The 18,837-nt window shown below is 40.4% G+C and overlaps 1 protein-coding gene across 1 annotated transcript in view; it reads left to right on the top strand.

Annotated features, from left to right (window-relative positions):
* Positions 1 to 18,837, top strand: part of LOC119423058 (VPS10 domain-containing receptor SorCS1) — a 186,644-nt gene that overhangs the window by 24,388 nt on the left and 143,419 nt on the right. The window contains exon 2 of the mRNA XM_037690467.1: positions 2,704 to 2,797. Within this exon, the coding sequence (XP_037546395.1) occupies positions 2,704 to 2,797 (94 nt within the window). The remainder of the gene's footprint in view (positions 1 to 2,703; positions 2,798 to 18,837) is intronic.

The following is an 18,837-nucleotide window of genomic DNA, read 5'->3' as shown; positions in this document are numbered from 1 at the left end:
TGTGAGTAAAACTGAATTTGTCAAAGTGAACACTTGTCTAGTTGGACACTTAGAGAGGCAGGCGATCATGTAAGTACATTTATCTGTGTCACTGGATGGATTTTAATGAAGATCTGCAAATCACAATTGAATGTGCTAATTCAAGATGGCCTCCACAGCTAATTAACCTAATTAACAAACAGTAAAATGGTGAAAAATCAGTAAATTCTACACAATTTTGAGCTAAAATTAGTTGTAGCAGCTGAAAACCATCCCCAACACAGACTTTGAGGGATAACCAGTTAAATTGTTTGTTTAAAAATTTAAGTACAGAGTATTTATTTATTAATTAACTGCTGGATTCAATTGTGTTGTCTGTTAGCAAAATATTTCCTGAAATGTTAGTGAAACACTACAATTGAACGCAAGCTAGCTAACTGACATTACAAAGTGTCTTTAACTTATTTATTTTACAGATTTTTAGCTAAATTGTATTGTGGTAAAAGCTTTGGGTCATTCTCAACAAATGATGAGCTCGAGCAGATTGAGCTGCCATTTTGTTTGAGATTGTGCATATCATTGTTTTCACAGCTTCACCGCAACAAAAACAGCTCTGTTGTTTCTTGATTGAGAATTTCTGTTATGAATTATTACATTATGGCTGAGAACATCTTTCTTTAATGTGTTCACAAAACATTCTCTTGTCTTGGCCTAAAGGCCAGATCACTGGCTCGCAGTGCCTCACTGGTATTGACGCCATGAGAACATGCCCAAAATATTCTCTGATCCAGCTGTAGTCCGACTAGCTGACAGCCATGGATCTGACTGCAGCTGGCTATGAGGGAATGCCTGCTGGACTCAGCTGCTGTATAAAAGTCTGCAGCTAACTCTGTTCGGTGCTCATTCAGTGACATGATCCATGCATTGTATATCCGTGTAGTCTGTTTTGAATAAGTCCTTGCAAGTAAAAGACCAGTTAAAATCTTCTTCTGTCCTCAGAGTAGCTTATTTAAGTAAGTGGATAAAAAAAGGATATTTATTTATCCAACATATGGTCCTTCGAGCCGGATCCTCTCATTTCAGGAGATCAATCCTCCCTCATGCATGGTATCAGAGCAGCCTGGCACTCCGGGGCAATGTTGGAGCCAGACTCGACTAAATCAACTAAATCAACTTAATTTGGTTTAGTTTAAAACTCAAGCGCCACTTCATGCACTCCTTTAATCCCTGCCTGGCTATCTTATATTTAAGTTTAATTTATATATTTGTTGAACTATTTACAAAATAACCACTAATGAAAAGACTAAACTTAGGCATGTCAACTCATAGTCGGTATCAGAGCTACAGATAATTTTGGACATTTTATTTCCTAAATTAAGACTAGCTGACAGTCTTATTTAACTTTTGGGACAATGGTTCATATTGTTGGACGTTCCTCACAATAAACAACAAAAGCTCTGTAATAAATTGTCATTTATAAAAGCATTGATCGGTGCAGCATTAACTGTAGAGTTGGTAAATAAAACTAACTTTATAAATATCAGTTTGCTTTAGCTCTTTGTTTTAATTAGACTGGTATCCTGCAGAAACAGTAACATCTTTCAATTAACTCATGACTCGAGACACGTCCAGATTTGTAATCGATTAGGCCGGCATATTTCAGAGTGCAGCCTGAAGCCTCAGATGTTCGATTATCTCTCTGCTGAAGCAGGAAGTGAAAAAAACAATGATCTGTGTGGCTTTCAGGCGCCTTTTAGAGTTGTCCTCAAACACCTCGGCTGTATTTTCAGCCGTGTTCGTTTATTTAGAAGTCAATTTTGGTGTCTAATGTAAGTGCCTGCTTCATTTGTTTCGGCTAATAAAGCCTGCGTGGATAAAAAATGTTCATTACCTTTCAAAGTTCACTGGGTTTTTATCTGTCCTGTTAAGAGGCTTTTAAGCGCCTTGTTAAGTTGCACATTAATCCCCACCGTATTGATCTCACACGGCCGCCTGAAGACCAGCCAGATATCATATTTTTTTTAAACTTCTTCCTCCTGCAAAATGCTTACCTGGTAATTATTTTTGAAATGCTGGACTTTCTAAACCTCTTTCTAAACATTAGCGATCGATATTTGTGGATATTTTTCTACTCTCTGTCGTTATTAGCGTCTCTGCAACAATTACTGCAGAGCGGCGTGCGCGCCTGCTCCTTATTCATCATGTGACAGAGCGATTCAGCTCTGATCTTCTCTAATTGTGCTAGTTTCCATCTTCTGCTCGCTTATTACTGCTAATCTGACTCCCATCTGTGTGAGTTTTTCAGTCAATACTTTGCAGAAAGAGTGTTTGATCTGGCAGATCAGGTATTGTCTGCCGTTCGGCTGTATTTTCACCACTTTATTCATGTCAAATTGCTTATTTCCTTTGATACGAGTGGTGGAATAATAAAATCTGAAAGTGATGATTTCACTGCGACTATAAAGACAGAACTTTCTTTAGTTTTTTGTTTCACATTTGACGAGCCAGAGAAGAACAAACACAGATGAAGTCATGATTCAAAAATAACCTTGTGTCCTTTTCAGCACGCAGCCGTACGAACATCTCCAACATCCCTCCCTCTCTCATCCTCCTCCTCTCTTCTTCCTCCTCACCCGTCAGGTCTTACCCCTGCCATAAATGCAGTTGTTGGTATTTCATGACTATTTGCATTCCGCCTCAGCTCTCAGTTTCTGCGTGGTGCAGTCGTGTATACGTGTCTGCAAGCAACGCTACGAGTTTTCCAGATTCCTTCTTATCCAGCGATTCAGGGAACATTATAGAGACAAACAAACAACGAGTCTCTGAACCCAAACAACATGTAGACTTTTAAAATATTAACGTCTGAGTCTCATGTCTAAAAGCCGTGCTGTTACGTTTCACCGCCGCTGTGGATCCTCACTCGTTGTGTCTCTCTCTGATCTATTCTGTTACACAACCTACTGCTGCTGAAATGATCAACTAGATATACGGCATACGTTTAAATAAGAAAAATGCTTTTGGATGTGTGTTAAAGTGGGCAAGAAAATATTGTGCACAGCCTAGAATACAGTTTTGCAACCGGTGCACTCAAAAGTGGGTTATGATTGTCAAAAGTCATGGCGTGCTGCTCACTGGGTTGCAAACGTGAAGAGTTAAGGACATTTTTATTTGAGTCACCAAGTGGTCTCCAACAGCCGCAGCCCAGCGAGATACTACCTTAAAGGTTAATCAACTGGAGACCGCAGATTTAAGATGGACACTTTGTTTAATATGCATTGGGGCCTCGTCCTCAGTAATGAGGGCGTTTTTTGCTCAGTCATGGTGAAGAAAAGTTCAGTCGAAAAGCTCTAGATTTACTGGTCTATATGTTCCAGCTCTCCTGAGGTGACCAAAAGAACCAGATCCTGGATCCAAGTGGATAAAATGAGCTTCCTTCTTAAGGTGGATGGCTCAGCCTTAGAGTTATCCAGGGAGATTTTAGAATAGAAGTGCTTCTGCATCGAAAGGAGTCAGTTGGGGTGGTTCATCTGACCAAGATGCCTCCTGGACACCTCCCTTTGGAGGTTTTCCGGGCACGTCCTACTTTTAGGGAAGACCCAGAACTTCCTGGAAGGATTGTGTATCTTCTCTGGCCTGGGAACGCTTCAGGGTACACTAGGAGGAGCTGGAAAGTGTAGCTGAAGAGAAGAAGGTCTGTGCATCTCTCCTGGTTCTGCCTCGGTGAGGTGACTACAGATAAGTGGTAGAAGGTGGAGATGGAGACTTTGTTTAAAAGTTTTCCAAGATCATTTTACGTTTTTTTAATCATTCTTTGTTCAGTTCCTAATTATCCTGCAACATCCAAAGTGTAATAAACACGGAAGGTGTTTAAGTATGGAAGTCGTGATTTAGATGAAATGGTGACATTGCAGATGGCTCGTTCATGTCCTGCCTCCTTTCACCTGCGGACACCTTTCTTATTTCAGAGACGAACCTTTGTCCCTTTAACCACCGACAAGAACGATGACCTGTCTAAACCAATTGATCTCTCTGAACTGGCAGCTCGATGACACATTTCCATTTCTGTTTCCTCCTCCGGCTCAATATTCAGGGATACTTGTGAAGGTCAGGGTGGTAGACATCAGTCACCGCCTGGAATTTTTCCACAAAAACATCCAAAGCACCTTTTTTTTTTTTTTTACTTTGCGATGTGCGGTCCATCTGCAGTATTACCTCATCTCTGCAGTCATCTTATCTTTAATCTTGTTCCATCTTGTGTGTCCTGAATATTACTGCAAAGATGTCTGACGATTCTAATTTATCTCAGAAGCAAACAGAATTCATAGTTTTAATCAGAAGTGGAGCATTCATGAAGCGGAGGCGCCACTTGTCATTGTTCACTCTGACATGCTAGATGTTAGAAAACAAAGACTGCAAAGTGTCCAGAAATGTTAATATAATAATTATGATGTTGAAGGAATATGAAACCTGTCACGCCAGCACCAGCTGAGGACTTGATGCCACTCAGGGCTCGCCTCACAGAATACGTGCAACAAATGATGAGGGTAGTGGCATTTTACCACAACCGATCGAGCAGTAACAGATAGATAGTAATCAAACATTCTTTTTAAAAGATCTTCTACTTTAGATACATTTATAATCCAAGTCTTCCATCGTATCATAATTCAGAGGATTTTATTCGTTAAACCATTCTGTAAATAGAACAGTTTGAATTATGTACAGTAAATTATTACTCAGCGCTAAAACTCGGATTATTATTCCCAAATTTCATGTGTTAGTTTCATTTTTGTTGCGTTAATTGTTTGTTGGTTTTATTGATATTATTATAGGTTTGTACATTTCTGTAATGAATGGTCTCACTTGTTGGGATCTGATGAACGTTAACTAACCTAAACTTTGGCCATGGCTCCTCAGACGAGTCGACGGGGAAGAGGGCGGACTCTAGAAACCATCTCATCTCCATCAAACTGGTTGGCCCACTATGTGACTGTGCTACGTATGGTACTGAGTTTTTTGTGGCTTCTCAGGACTGATGAAGTCTTTTGAATGAAGAATGAAACATCTCAACAACAATAAAAGAAAAGAAATCGTCAAGAGGATCTGACTTAAATTAGTTTGATTTTTTTTTTTTACCTGAATTGTTGAGCATGAACTTTGATAATCTAAATATTATTGATTGATATGTTCCATCTGGAGCCCAAACTACCACTCTTCTTTGGTCTCATTATAATGTTCTGCAGATAATCTGAATGTTTCCTGTCATGATTATCTCATCACCCGTCTTCATGTTTGTGTTCACGTGCACACTTCTGTTCCACCTACCTGCTCTCTGTCTTCAGTCCTATTAACCGCTGATTCTGTCCAGTTTTACGGATTTCTGTGTGTGATGCAAAACTAATTCAGTCTCACCACTTCCCTCTGCCGTTGCCTGGAAACAAGTCCACTCTTCCTGTTTCAAGTTGGACTGGATGTTGTGTTCCGGGAATAATTTAGATTTAAATGAAAGTCCTCCAAGGCCCTTTTATTCTTGAATTATAAACATGATAAGGTGCTTGTTCCTCTGCTTTCCCCTACTTAAGTCAAATATAGTTTATTTACAAGCAGGTCAGATAGGTCCTTTTATAGCTTTATGTAATTCTTGTGCATTGATTTTGAACTGAGCAAAGATGCACATCCACACCCTGTTTGTTAGCAAAGTATCCCGAGAAGCACTCGAAGAGTTTTATTACAACTTTCTTAATTACTGCATCTGCATTTAATCTGAGAACTGTTGGAGACAGCCTGATTCAAGATGGCCGCCACAGCCAGTCAGTAGTAACAAACAAAAAAGTGACCATAACTCAGTCATTTTTATGGACAATGAGATAAGGTCAAGGTCTGATGAAGTGGTAGCTGAGAGTAGTCCCCGGAACATCTTTAGTAACATGTAGTCATTTAGAGAAATCTACTTTGACTGAGGTTTGTTTTTGAAGGTTTCAGGACTGTCTGAAGGTCAGGTCTAAAGGTCACGTCTAAAGGTCAGGTCTGAGGTGGTCAGGTCTGGAGATCAGGTCTGAAGGTCAGGTCTAATGGTCAGGTCTGAAGGTCACGTCTAAAGGTCAGGTCTGAGGTGTCAGGTCTAAAGGTCAGGTCTGGAGGTCAGGTCTAAAGGTCACGTATAAAGGTCAGGTCTGAGGTGGTCATGTCTGGAGATCAGGTCTGAAGGTCAGGTTTAAAGGTCAAGGCTGGAGGTCAGGTCTGAGGTGTCAGGTCTAAAGGTCAGGTCTGAAGATCAGGTCTAAAGATCAGGTCTGAAGATCAGGTCTAAAGGCCAGACCTGAGGAGGTCATGTCTGAAGGTCAGATGTGATGAGGTCAGTTTTGAATGTACAATTTGAGGGTCAAGTCTGAGTAGGTTAGAAGTGAAGGTGAGGAGTTCAGGTTTAAAGATCAGGTTTGAAGAGGTCAAATCTGAGGAGGTCAGCCCCGAGAAAGTCAGGTCTAAGAAGGTCAGCCCCGAGGTCAGGTCTAAGGAGGTCAGCCCTGAGGTCAGGTCTAAGGAGGTCAGGTCTAAGGAGGTCAAGTCTGAAGGTCAGGACTGAAGGTCAAGTCTGAGGATGTCATGTATGAAAGCCTGAACTGATGATCAGGTCTGGAGGAGATCAGGTCTGAAGGTCAGGTCATAAGTTGGTCAGGTCTGAAATTCAGGACTGACGGTCAGGTCTGAAGGTCAGGTCTGAAGGTCAGATCTGGAGGTCAGGTCTGGAGGTCAGGTTTGAATGAGGTCAGGTCTGAGGAGGTCAGGTCTGAAGGTCAGGTCTGAAGGTCAGATCTGGAGGTCAGGTCTGGAGGTCAGGTTTGAATGAGGTCAGGTCTGAGGAGGTCAGGTCTTAGGAGGTCATGTCTGAAGGTCAGCTCAATAGACGCTTACCATAGCTCTTTGGTTAATCTGAATTTAACCGCATCTCCTCGTCTTGTTGTCCCGTCATAGCGGAACCAAGAGGAGGAAATTGAAATACTCTCCGTCCGTCCATCTTGTGAGCTGAATAACTTAAAAAATAAGCAATAAACCAACTTCCATTTTAATGTGGTGCTTCTAGGTATACAAAAAATTACTATCAAAATATGGGTTGCCAGCTCAAAATCCAAGATGGCCACCTATATAAATATATGTAAACCAACCGCCTCTATCATTTAAGAAGTTCATGCTTTCTATATTTTATTTTGCTTAAAAGTTTAGTCAATCCCTCAGTGAGGGGGAAAATCAGCTCGTTACATTTTGCTTTTTTTGACTTTTCAACTTCATTTTTTAGTTTAGTGCTGCAAGAAGTTGGACAAATAGTGTAATAACTCTTGTTTTTAGGTTAATTAGACATCGTGTCCACCTGAAGTGTGTTAAAAATGTCACGAAGACACCACAAACACCAGTATTAGTGGTTTGACATGAAGTTGACGTGCTAAAATGCTCAAATGTTGTTTCCTTTTGATTAGCTGAGCTCAGATCAAAAGCAGCAGCTTTCCTTTCAGCAGGACGTTCCTCCACTGATTTTTCTCCCATGTCACTTTCCTGTCGTCGTCTCAGAACAACAAAACGACTCCTGAATACGTTTTCTTTGATACCTTCTGAAAACACGCTGTTCTCGTCAAACGCACCAAAACAATAGTTGTTTTATTAAAATTAGCTTCTTTTTTCGTTCGCATTTGATGTGCCACTTGGATTGATTTAGTTTATTATCCATTTAAAATACTCTTTGAAGCTTGATTAACGTGTAACAAGCGTTATAATTTGTGTCTTACAGTTTTGCATGTATTTAATTCAGAATTTCCCTTCTGATTTTAAAGATAAAGCCTGGTTTCCCTAAAACGTGCAGCCGCTGCCTCGGGACCCCCCCGAGCCTCCTTTTCAGAGAAAATGGCACTGATTCATGATTGTTCCTTTGTGGAAATGATTGATACGACACGTTGGGAGGACTAAATTGCCACAATTTGTTTAGGTCCTTGGCAGAGAATATTTTGCATTAATAAAACATTATCAATCATTAGCAGGGAAGTGTGTGCAAGCCCGTGTGCAAATTAGTCTTCGAATTTAACCGGAGATGTGCTTCTCATAAAAACAAAAACACATATGTCTTGTCATCCGCAGCCCGCCCCAGTCTGGAGATTTAAATAAGTCAAATAAAAGGCACTGGCATGATCGGGACTTGAGGCTTACTGGGTTTTGGGAGGTGTTCACAAAGTGGATGAAATAAAATCACTGACTTTTTATATGGCCCTTGAAGAGGCAGTCTTATTAAAGTCTCCATCCGTAAACTTTCTCTTGTCTGGCCCATAACTTCTGGTCTGCTCAAGATAATCTAACAAAGCTTCATACACATTTATGCCATGACTAGACATCATCTCATCTCTAAGGTCAAGGTCATAAATCAAGGTCAAAATATATACAAAGTCTTTGCTTGTCTGGGTCCTTGCTATAGATTGCTGATAGTTTGTCAATGGGTGTTTACAGCACGTCTTGTTAATTTTATCCGTTTATCCTCATTCATTGTAACTTTCAGAGATTATTGTGATTTTTTTTTTAATGAAGCATTCACGATATTGTGATACATTTGTCTTCTGTACGTTTTTCTGGGCAATTCTCGACCCACAGTTTTCAAGCTGTTTCAAACAAATCATGAATCAAAATGTTCAGCTCTTTCAGGACAATTCCGCCATGGCTTTTAGTATGGGCACAACTTTAGCTTTTTGAGATATTTAGCCTTTTCTGACATTTATTTCTCATAAAAAAAATGAATTGAGCTCATTTTACATCCTTCAAATCCTTAGATGTGTTTACAACCTTTTACTGCTCCTTTCACATTTTGTTCTGGTTCAGCTTCTTTCAGCTTCCTTGTGCAAATTTAAACATTTTTTTCAGCTACTTTCAGTGAATTTCAGCTGCTTCTTCAGCTGTTTTGTGCTTCTTGAAAATTATGTCTGCAAGCTTAAGCTTTTTCTACTATTTCAGCTACTTTTTAGCTGATTTTCTACTAATTGAAGCTTTTTCATCAAATTACACATTGTTTTCACTCATTTAAAACTTTTCAGCCCAATTCAGCAAAATTTCACTTCTTGTAATTCCATTTTCTTTCTCCCTTTTTAGCTACTTTCCAGCAGTTTTTTTGTTGTTGTTGTTGCAAATTTCAGCTTTTTTTGTTTTTTGCTCATTTGTTTCTTTCAACCTAACTGGGCAAATGTGTTCTTTCTGCTTTCTTCTGCTACTTTAGGCTAGTTCTTCATTTCAGCTACATTTTAGCATGTTTTTAAGCCAATTTCAGCTGTTTTTCTGCAAGTTCTTCTGCACTAAGCATTCATACTGCATTTTCGCAAGAAATGCAATTTCTCTGGTTGTCTTTGACTTCACTGATAGGACAGCGCATGAGAAGTGGACCTTTAGCTCTACATCCATCCATCTTGAGTCTCCTAAAAGAGACGACAGCAGAAGGAGACAAATAAACCAGAGGCGAGATACGAAAACATGATTCTGGTCGGTGAGAGGAATCAACGTCAGAGTACAGAGGGCGGTGAGGAACGGGTAAAACCTCAGGAAATAATTAGTCTCTGTAGGGCTGAGAATATAAAAGACGGGACAGGAATGAAGAGAGATGCAGCTTTTCATTGTCAGCACTCCGGCTGATCCGTGCCAAGCATTTTCTCTTCGTTCCCAGAGAACACAGACGTCTTTTTGTTGCTACCTGTGATATTCAGCTGTGTGCTGCTTATCACAGCGTCTCATCTGTTCAGGGGGCCAGATTTAAATCTGAGGTTTCTCCTGCAAGTTCTTATCAAGGCTCAGAAGCCAAATAATGCTCGTTAGAGGAAAGTGTTTTCAAAGGAAATGTGATGAAGTTTGCTTTATTAAAAATGCATTATCTTTGCAAGTAACTACAGAAAAGGCCTGTAAAGAATTCTGTTTTTTTTATTTTGTTTTATTTGTTTTACTCTGAAACAATCCTAGGATAATGAAATATGCAGCGTTAACGATACCATCTTTTGGAGCAGAGCTCCGACTCGCTAAAAGATAAATACAGAAAACTTGGCAGTCGATCTGCCCTTGATGATTTACACACAATTAAATAGACACAAGGACGTTACAGTAAGTGTGTTGCATTTGCCTTTGGGTCCCTGCAGCAGAAAATGATGTAAACAGCCGTCACCGCGAGGCTTTGGCCGAGGAACACGTTGGACACGAATCCTTCCCATCTGCCCAGAAACCCGAGTGGCAGAACCACTTCCAATCTGGCTCAGTGTGGAGGAGACTCATTTCTTTTAGGAGAGTTACGGAAAGCTCTTCTCGTGGCAAATCACAGGGCCTCACGCTGCCTCGCTCAATTCTCCGAGCTTTTAGAGGGATCCCACTGAGCTCTGTAGATTTTGTGGTCAGGTCACAGAGGACTGAACAAAACACACAGATAATGGATGACGTGTGTTCTTGCAGCTCGGATCGGAAGTTTCTGACATTCTCAAGTCTTTTTCTTTTGAAGACGCGTCGTTTCTCCATCCAGGATTTTGTTCATCGTTTCTTTAGGCGTCTTGAGCGTTTGCTCTTTACGCCGGCAACATTTCATGCAGCTAATGAAAAATGTACAAGCTCCAGCTGGATGTGGAGCTGCTTGTAGTCCTGTCAGCCATGGAGAGACTCTTCTCACTGGAGCGGTACGAACAGCTTCCATCGCACCAGAATCAACATTCACTTCAAGGTGTTTAAGATAAGACCTGAGTTATCAGCGGCTGTAAAAGATTTCCCCCGAGGCCCACAGTGCAAACAAACCCAAGGAGGAAGCGAGTGAATGAGTGTTGCACCTGCTGTCAGGGGATTCAACGGAGAAACAACGGTCCGGGTGGTTTCAGTGAATTGGTTCCTCAGAGACCTTAAATCAATCTGGGCCTTGTTTTGCAGTTGCATCATTTAATATCCACGTAGAGAGATTTTAATTTTCACCTTCTTTGTTGCTTAAAATCATCCTGATAAACACCGTCCCCAGTTCTGTTCAGGTGTGGGTGCTGAGCGGGTCCAAATTGGATCAGCCTTTCCTGCCATTTGCTGTGTTCCCACAAGTCCTTAGTGTATCAGATGAAACTCGAGAAATTGCATTTCCTGCGAAAATGTAGTGTGAATGTTTATTGCTAAAGAACTTGCTGAAAAACAGCTGAAATTAGCTAAAAGCCTGCTGAAATGAAGCTGAAATGGAAAAACAAGCCTAAATTAGCAAAATAAACAAAAAAGAACACATATTTGCTGAATTTGGTTTAAATAGGCAGAAATGAGCAGAAAGATGAGTAAATTAGCTAAAAAAATGGATAAAATTAGCAAAAAAATAAATAAAAATAAAATGTAGCTGAAAAGGCAGAAAAAAGCTAAAATTATCAGAAATAAGTGGAGATCACAGTTGTGCCCAATTAAGTTTAAAGGATCATAAATGATAACAAAAAGTGGAAATTATTGGAAAAAGGTAGACATTTTCAATAAAAAGCTGAATAGTAGCTAAAAAGGCAGAAAGAAGCTTAAATTACCAGAAGCAAGTTAAGAGAGCACATTTTTGCTGAATTTATCTGAAAAAAGTTGAAATGAGTGCAAAATATGTGGAATTAGCTGAAAAAGCTAAAATTTAGCATAAAATAGCCAAATAGTAGATTAAATAGCAGAAATAGCTGAAACTTACAGAAATAAGCTGAAAGGAGCGTAACAAGCTGAAATTAGCAGAAAGAAGTTAAAAGAAGCACAACATTTTTGTAGTTTGCAAAATAAATCGGAAAGGAGAACAAAACAGCTGAAAAAACAGCTGAAATTAGCTGAAAGTAGCTGAATTAGTGTTAAATCTGCACAAGGAAGTTTAAAGAAGCTGAAGCAGAACAAAATGTGAAAGGAGCAGTAAAAAGTTGTAAACAGATTTAAAGATTTGAAGGAGGTACAATGAACTCTATTCCAAGAGTAAAAAGTGGCAGAAAAGGCTAAATATTTCAAAAAGCTAAAATTGCACCAATACCACAAGTCATAGCACCCTTCGCTTGAAAGAGCTGAACGTTTTGATATATGGTTTGTTGAAATAGCACAGAAACTGTGGAACATGATTCTGAAAAATGTACAGAAGAAAAATGGATCTCCATAGTGTGAACAATTCGTAAATATTCAAACAAATGTAAAATTCAGGATGCAGTTAACAACTTGTCAGCCGTTAAAGACTTTCCCTGATTTGGTCCATCTCATTAAGAGGCTTTCTGACGTCCATTTGTCCTTTGGCTGTTTGTCTGCAGCTGATAATCTGCAGAAGTTCTTGCTGAATGAAAATGGATGACAGATTATGCATAAAGGGTCAAACTGTGTGTTGCTTTCTTACCTTGTAGGTAAACTGCTTAGATTGTTGTCCCCTGTCATGGCGCAAAGAGGGGGAATTGGAAATACCATTCGTCTGTGCATGTTGTGAGCATAGCTTGGAAAATAAGCAAGGTGCCAACTTCTATTTTAGTGTGCGGCTGCATCTATTGGGTTGCCACGTCAGCATTTAAGATGGCTGTCATTACATATGTAAACTGACCATCCCATTAATTTAAGGAAACTCTCCTTTCTAGTTGTGATGTTGATTTTAGTTTCCTCGAATGACTGGGGTGGCCTATGGGGTGGCCGAAGTTTAATCTATGGTGGCCACCGTCAGCCACCCCCTGGCTCCCCCTTTGTGCCTCGTCATGGATAAAATTACTTGCACTCCCTGTTCAACTCCATTCCAGAAAAAAAACAGTAATCTCAAAACTACATTCACTATTCAAACCCCTCAGAGATGGAGGATTGGCATACTCCTTTTAAAAAATATATTTAAAAGCTATTTTATAGAAATTCGGTAAAGGAGCTTTTTTTTCCCCCTTATTTTTGAGATCAAAGCCTCCACATGACCATGCCGGTATTTAAGCTCAGGCATTTTAAATGTAATTGTGAAGTTTCTGAGAGGAAATGTAAACTAGTCATCCAATCATTGAGTCATCCCAAACTTCCTACTATCTTTTCCAGAATTCAAACTTACAGAAAATATAAAAGTTTTGCACATTTTATCTGTAAAACTGAAGAATAAAAGACCGTGCTAGTCTGGGTTTGACTTCCGTGCCGCTTTGTTTATCTGGCAGCCACAGACTGTCAGTCAGGGAGATAGTGGGAACCCATCAGCAATTGGGAGCTGTGTTTCTGGTTGCTGCTGTCTTCTGATGTGCAGGAAGCCTAATAACGGTCCATGCTGCATCCCAACAGACGTGTCTCACTCACTCTCTGCCCTCTCCTGTTTCTGTTTCTGCTATCGTGACAAACGTATGTAAAGATGCTAAATAAAGTCTATGCAGCTGAACCTGAAATCTAATAAACAAATATTTTATTGAAAGTGAAACATTAAATCCTTTAAATATAAAAGTACTTTTTAAAACTGCGATGATTGTGAATTTTATGGCGAAACATCTGAAAAAGGCGATAAACGCAACAAAAGACAGCTGCAGCTCGTTACTTCAGTTTGGTATTATGTTTGATTTGACGTGTATTTTGTGTTTTAAATTATAATTTTAACCTTTTACATAGTTTAGATTAGAAATGTGTTTTCAGTGTTTTTGGTTTGCTCCAGCTGTAAATATGACTTTTTATTAATTTAACACGAAAAAGTTTTCAAGTTCACAAGAAAATTATTAACATTTTAAAATATTCAGCCCCCAACAAAGATTTCTGTTTTTATATTTGCTGTTTTACCTCAGCAGCATAGTTACTGTCAATCACTGGATTTGATTTTTATATTTCTACTTCATCCATCCATCCATCCATCCATCCATCCATCCATCCATCCATCCATCCATCCATCCATCCATCCATCCATCCATCATCTTTACCTGCTTCTTCCTTTTTGGGTCACTGGTGCCCATCCAACAGTCACTGTGTGAGAGTGGGCACCCTAGATATGTCTCCAGTCCATCACAGGGACACCTGGACATGTCTCCAGTCCATCACAGGGACACATAGATAAGCGAGACAAACAACTATTCACTCTTTTTCTCACCTAGGGACAATTTAGAGTTACATTTCAGCCAAACATGCATGTTTTTGGTCTGTGGGAGGAAACCGGAGAACCTGGAGTCAACCCACACATGCATGGAGAGAACATGCAAACTCCACCCAGAAAGGTCCCGGACCGGGATTTGAACGGGCGACCTTCTCACAGAGAGGCAACAGTTGTTCCAACAGAGCCACCGTGCTGCTGTATTTGTGTTTTTGTTGTTTTCATTAAACTTGTCGAGCTCCTGATGATGAACGTCTCTGTCCTTCCTGATTAAAATCAGGAAAGTGTGAGAACGTTCTGAACGTTCAGGAATTTTGCAGAGGCAGCAGCTCGGTGCTGATGGGAGTGGGTGGGGGGGTGACTTTAGTGTCTGGCAGAAGTCCCCTCCCGTCCCCTTGTGGGACGCGTCAGTATTTACACAGCTAACATCTTGATTTGCTGTAAAGTGAAATTAGAGCCCACATGATGTTCAATTAACTCTGTGGCTCATGGTGTAATTAAAACTCTGCATCCCCCCACCCCCCACTGCTCAAGAAGTCTGCCAGGAGGAAAGAGTGCCCAGAGCTTGAGGTGGGGAACGGGAGCAGACGGGGGTGGGGGGGTGTAAAACTGCTGCTTCATCATGTCTCCATCAGATGTGACCTTGGAAACAGAAGTTGTCGCTGGAGAAGAGCCACAGTTCGTTGAAACTTCATGTGAGAAGCTTGAGCCACAGTGGCATCTTTACAGCACCCCCCCTCCCCCGCACCCGCCCCATCAGCTGAACTGTGGCATCTTTACAGCTCCTCCATCAGCTGCTGGATGCAGATCTGTGGCAGGTCCCTGTGAGCATTTTCTCCTTAAATTGAATCCATGATGAAAGATTTATGTTTGAGTTGTGGGTGATCTACTGACGGCTCCCGCTGCTGCTGCCCCCCCCCCCCCCCCCCCCAATTGATTGTTATAATTCAATCAGTTCAGACAAGAGCTGCTCTTTTTGTGATCGCCTCTTGGACCCCCATTTGGTGACCCAGGTGAGACGCCCCCATCGTTGGGATCTGCTTCTCTTCTAAACGTGCAGTTTAGCTCCCGAGCTTTTCTTTTGTCTTTATTATAGATTTACCTGAAAACTGAAAACGGACAGAAAATGGAAGAAGCAGCGTCTGGTCTCTGCTTTGCCCGTACGGTGCATCTAAAGTGGCTGTTTTATGGGATCAGTTAGAGAATTTTAACTAAGCCATAATCCCCCAAATTCATAAAATTGCCTCCAACTGTTCCCCGATGTTTAATTCATGAGCTGCAACGTTCAGGTAATAAATCCGAATGCAGCAGAGCCTCGGTTATAAGACGCTTCCTAACGCTGAATTCCTTCCTTATTGTTGGAATATTTTTGTGTCTTTTTATAGATGTAAACTGTGCAACTTCAGAACTAAATGATTTCACTGCTAATGACCAACGTGTTCAGCACCTCTCAGAGAAATGTGATTTTGTTTTAGAAACGCACATTAGTTTAGTTGATTAGGAACATGTTAATAACACTGTTGTGATCCTGTTTATATTTATTATTATTCCGTGGTGTAGTTACCTTGAACTGTTTCATACGTTTTTCAGCATCTTTCTCGTTACACAGTTTGTGTGCTATTTCAACAAATCCTAAATCAAAACGTTCGGCTCTTTCAGGACAATCCCACTATGACTTGTGGTATTGGTGCAACTTTAGCTTTGTGAAATATTTAGCCTTTTCTGTCACTTTTTTAATATCATGAATTGAGCTCATTTTACATCCTTCAAATCTTTAGCTCTGTTTAAAACTTTTTACTTCTCCTTTTACATTTTGTTCTGCTTCAGCTTCTTTCAACTTCCTTGTGCAAATCTAAACATTTTTCAGTTACTTTCAGCAGTTTTTTTCAGCAGTTTTGTGCTTCTTTCAGCTTGTTTATGCTAACTACAACATTTTTGTACTTCTTAACTTATTTTGGCTAATTTCAGCTTGCTATGCTTCATTCAGCTTATTTCTGCAAATATCAATATCTGCTATTTCAACTAATATTTAGCTGTTTTTATGCTAATTTGTGCTTTTTCATCTAATTCTGCATTTTTTTTGCACTCGTTTTAAAAAGTTTCAGCCTAAGTCAGCAAAAATGTGCCCTCTCCACTTCCTTCTGGTAACTTAAGTTTCTTTCTGATATTTTAGCTACTTTTCAGCTGTTATTTGTTGTTGTTGTTGCTAATTTCAGCTTTCCTAAGATATTTCCCACTTTTTTGTGCTCATTTCCGCGTCTTTCAGCAAACATGTTTTTTTTTCTGCTTTCTTCTGCTAATTGTAGCTTGTTCTACGTTTTCAGCTACTTTTTCTTTTTGCATTTTTAAGCTAATTTCAACGAATTTCAGAAAAATTCTGTTTTTCTGGTAATTTCTGCTATTTTCAGCCTAATTAACTTCTTTATGCTAATTTCAGCTTGTTATGTTCATTTCAGCCTTTTTTCTGCTAGTTTCAGCTTTTTCTGCTATTTCACATACTTTTTAGCTGTTTTGTGCTAAATTTAGCTTTTTCAGCTAAGTCCACATTTTTAGCTCATTCCTGCTCTTTCAACTTCTTTCACAATACAACAAAGATACAACAAGAGTTTAGGCTTCTTTTTGCATTTTTAGCTGCTTTTCAGCTTTTTTTCTTTTGCTAATTTTTGCTTTTTTTAGCTAATTTTCTAATTTTGTGCTCATTTCTTCTAATTTGAACTTAATTCAGCAAATGTGTGTTCTTTCTGTTTTCGTCTGCTAACTTAGGCTTGTTCTTCCATTTCAGCTACATTTACATACATTTACATATAATATTTAATATTGCGCCACTCAAGGTGGCTGCATGTTGGAGCAGCTCTGTTACTTTCATTCTGAGATTTTGCTTTTAGAAACTTTAATTCATGTTTTTCTGGATGTGAATCAATTTTTTTGGATGATTGTTTCCTCTGGTATCAGATGCTGTGCAGCTGGAAGGATTTTTACTGAAACTTTTTTAGTTTTGGACATTTGTTCTGTTGTGTAACCATGGCAACAAGGCAGTTTTCTACAACCAACAACAGCTGATTAACATCTCAAAAGCTCAAATAATATCTCAACTACAGCCCCAAATCTCAAATGAGTTGAAAAGGATGTCCCGTGGACGCATTCTCATCTACCTGCCAGCTGTGCTCGAGTGCCTGACCACTGAGATCCTGGAACTAGCAGGAAACACGGCTCACGACAGCAGGAGGACAGGATCGTCCCTCAACACCTACAGTTGGCTGTCCGCAGTGACGAGGAGCTCGGCAGACTGCTGGGAGGAGTGGTCATCGCTCTGGGAGGAGTTCTGCCCGGCATTCGGGTGGTCCTACAGTTCGAGGGAACCGAGAGGCCAGCCGAGTCTGGGTGGACGGATCGGACGGCATCTGCAGCCAGTTTCTTAGGAACCACTGTGAGATGGACCTTTACAAGAGATCCTTCCTGCCTACAGCCTCAGTATCTATAACATCCCTTAATGAAATGAGGATAACGAGTTACAACAACAAATAATTTCCCTTTGGGATTAATGAAGTATTTTTGAATTGAATTTGAATTGAATTTCATCATGCTTTTTAGCTAATTTCAGCTGTTTTTCAGCAAGTTATTCTGCAATAAGCATGAACACTGAATTTTCACAGGAAATACAATTTCTCTAGTTTTATTTTAGTTCACAAACACATTAGGTTAGTTGATTAAGACCATGTTAATGTGAGCATATTTTGCTTCTCGCTGCAGTTTCTGCTGCACATTATAAAGATCTGCATCATTCAGCAGCGCTGCTCTCCGCTGTTGATCCTTTGTAAAACGCTCGCAGCTGCCCTGCCTTCAGCTTTTGCTGCATTTGGGGAAATTGTCAACATTTTTCATCCTAAAGACTGCCATGATTTAACGAATCATTCCTGCACGTGTGCAGCAGGGGAGTGTGTTCAGAGTGGCTGCAGCGGCCCTCGGAGGACAGAAGGGTGGGGGGGTGGAACAACAAGACACGGCCTAATGGCTGCACTGAGGAACGCTTTAATCACAAGAAACGCTAATCCTCAATCAATGAAAATGTAAAGCGGTGGTGTCCCGTTGTATTTGTGCTGATAGCAGCTTAAAGGATCACCGTCGAGGGGCTCAGCTGCATCGTAAGTGCCTGGCACCGCTTCCGGTCGTATCTCACACACCCGGGAAAAGTTTTTTTGCTCAACATTTCTCTCAAATGCTGCCACATGAAACAGGCTGCAGATTAAATTCCTGATAACGGTGGAAAGAGCGAACGCTTCAAACGGGCTCGGCGCTCGAAATTGGGGTCTCTGAGGACAATTTTTGTGACTGCAACGATGTGAAGAATGTTTGAAGAGGTTCTTAAAAACCTGAGGTTCGACATCACAGATGAGTTTATTTTAAACTTTTGTTAAAAAACATGAAACCCACGAAGTTCACTGAAAGAACTTCAGATTGATGAAGTATTCAAAACAAGCAAACAAAAAATACTAAAAAACAAGTAATGGAAATTATCTTCTGCCTTTGAATTTTGGTTCTGTCCTCGTGTTCTGGTCCACCTGTCCTCAGGTGTTCTGTCCACCTGTCCACATGTTCTGATCCACCTGTCCTCAGGCGTTCTGTTCCACTTGTCCACATGTTCTGATCCACCTGTCCTCAGGTGTTCTGGGCCACTTGTCCACATGTTCTGATCCACTTGTCCTCAGGTGTTCTGGTCCACCTGTCCTCAGGTGGACAGAACACCTGTCCACATGTTCTGATCCACCTGTCCTCAGGTGTTCTGGTCCACCTGTCCACAGGTGTTCTGGTCCACCTGTCCT

Source organism: Nematolebias whitei, chromosome 16 (assembly GCF_014905685.2).
Source record: "Nematolebias whitei isolate Nwh7 chromosome 16, NemWhi1, whole genome shotgun sequence".
Classification (NCBI taxonomy): Eukaryota; Metazoa; Chordata; class Actinopteri; order Cyprinodontiformes; family Rivulidae; genus Nematolebias; species Nematolebias whitei.
Note: the sequence above shows the minus strand (reverse complement) of the source record. Positions and strands in the feature narration are given on the sequence as shown.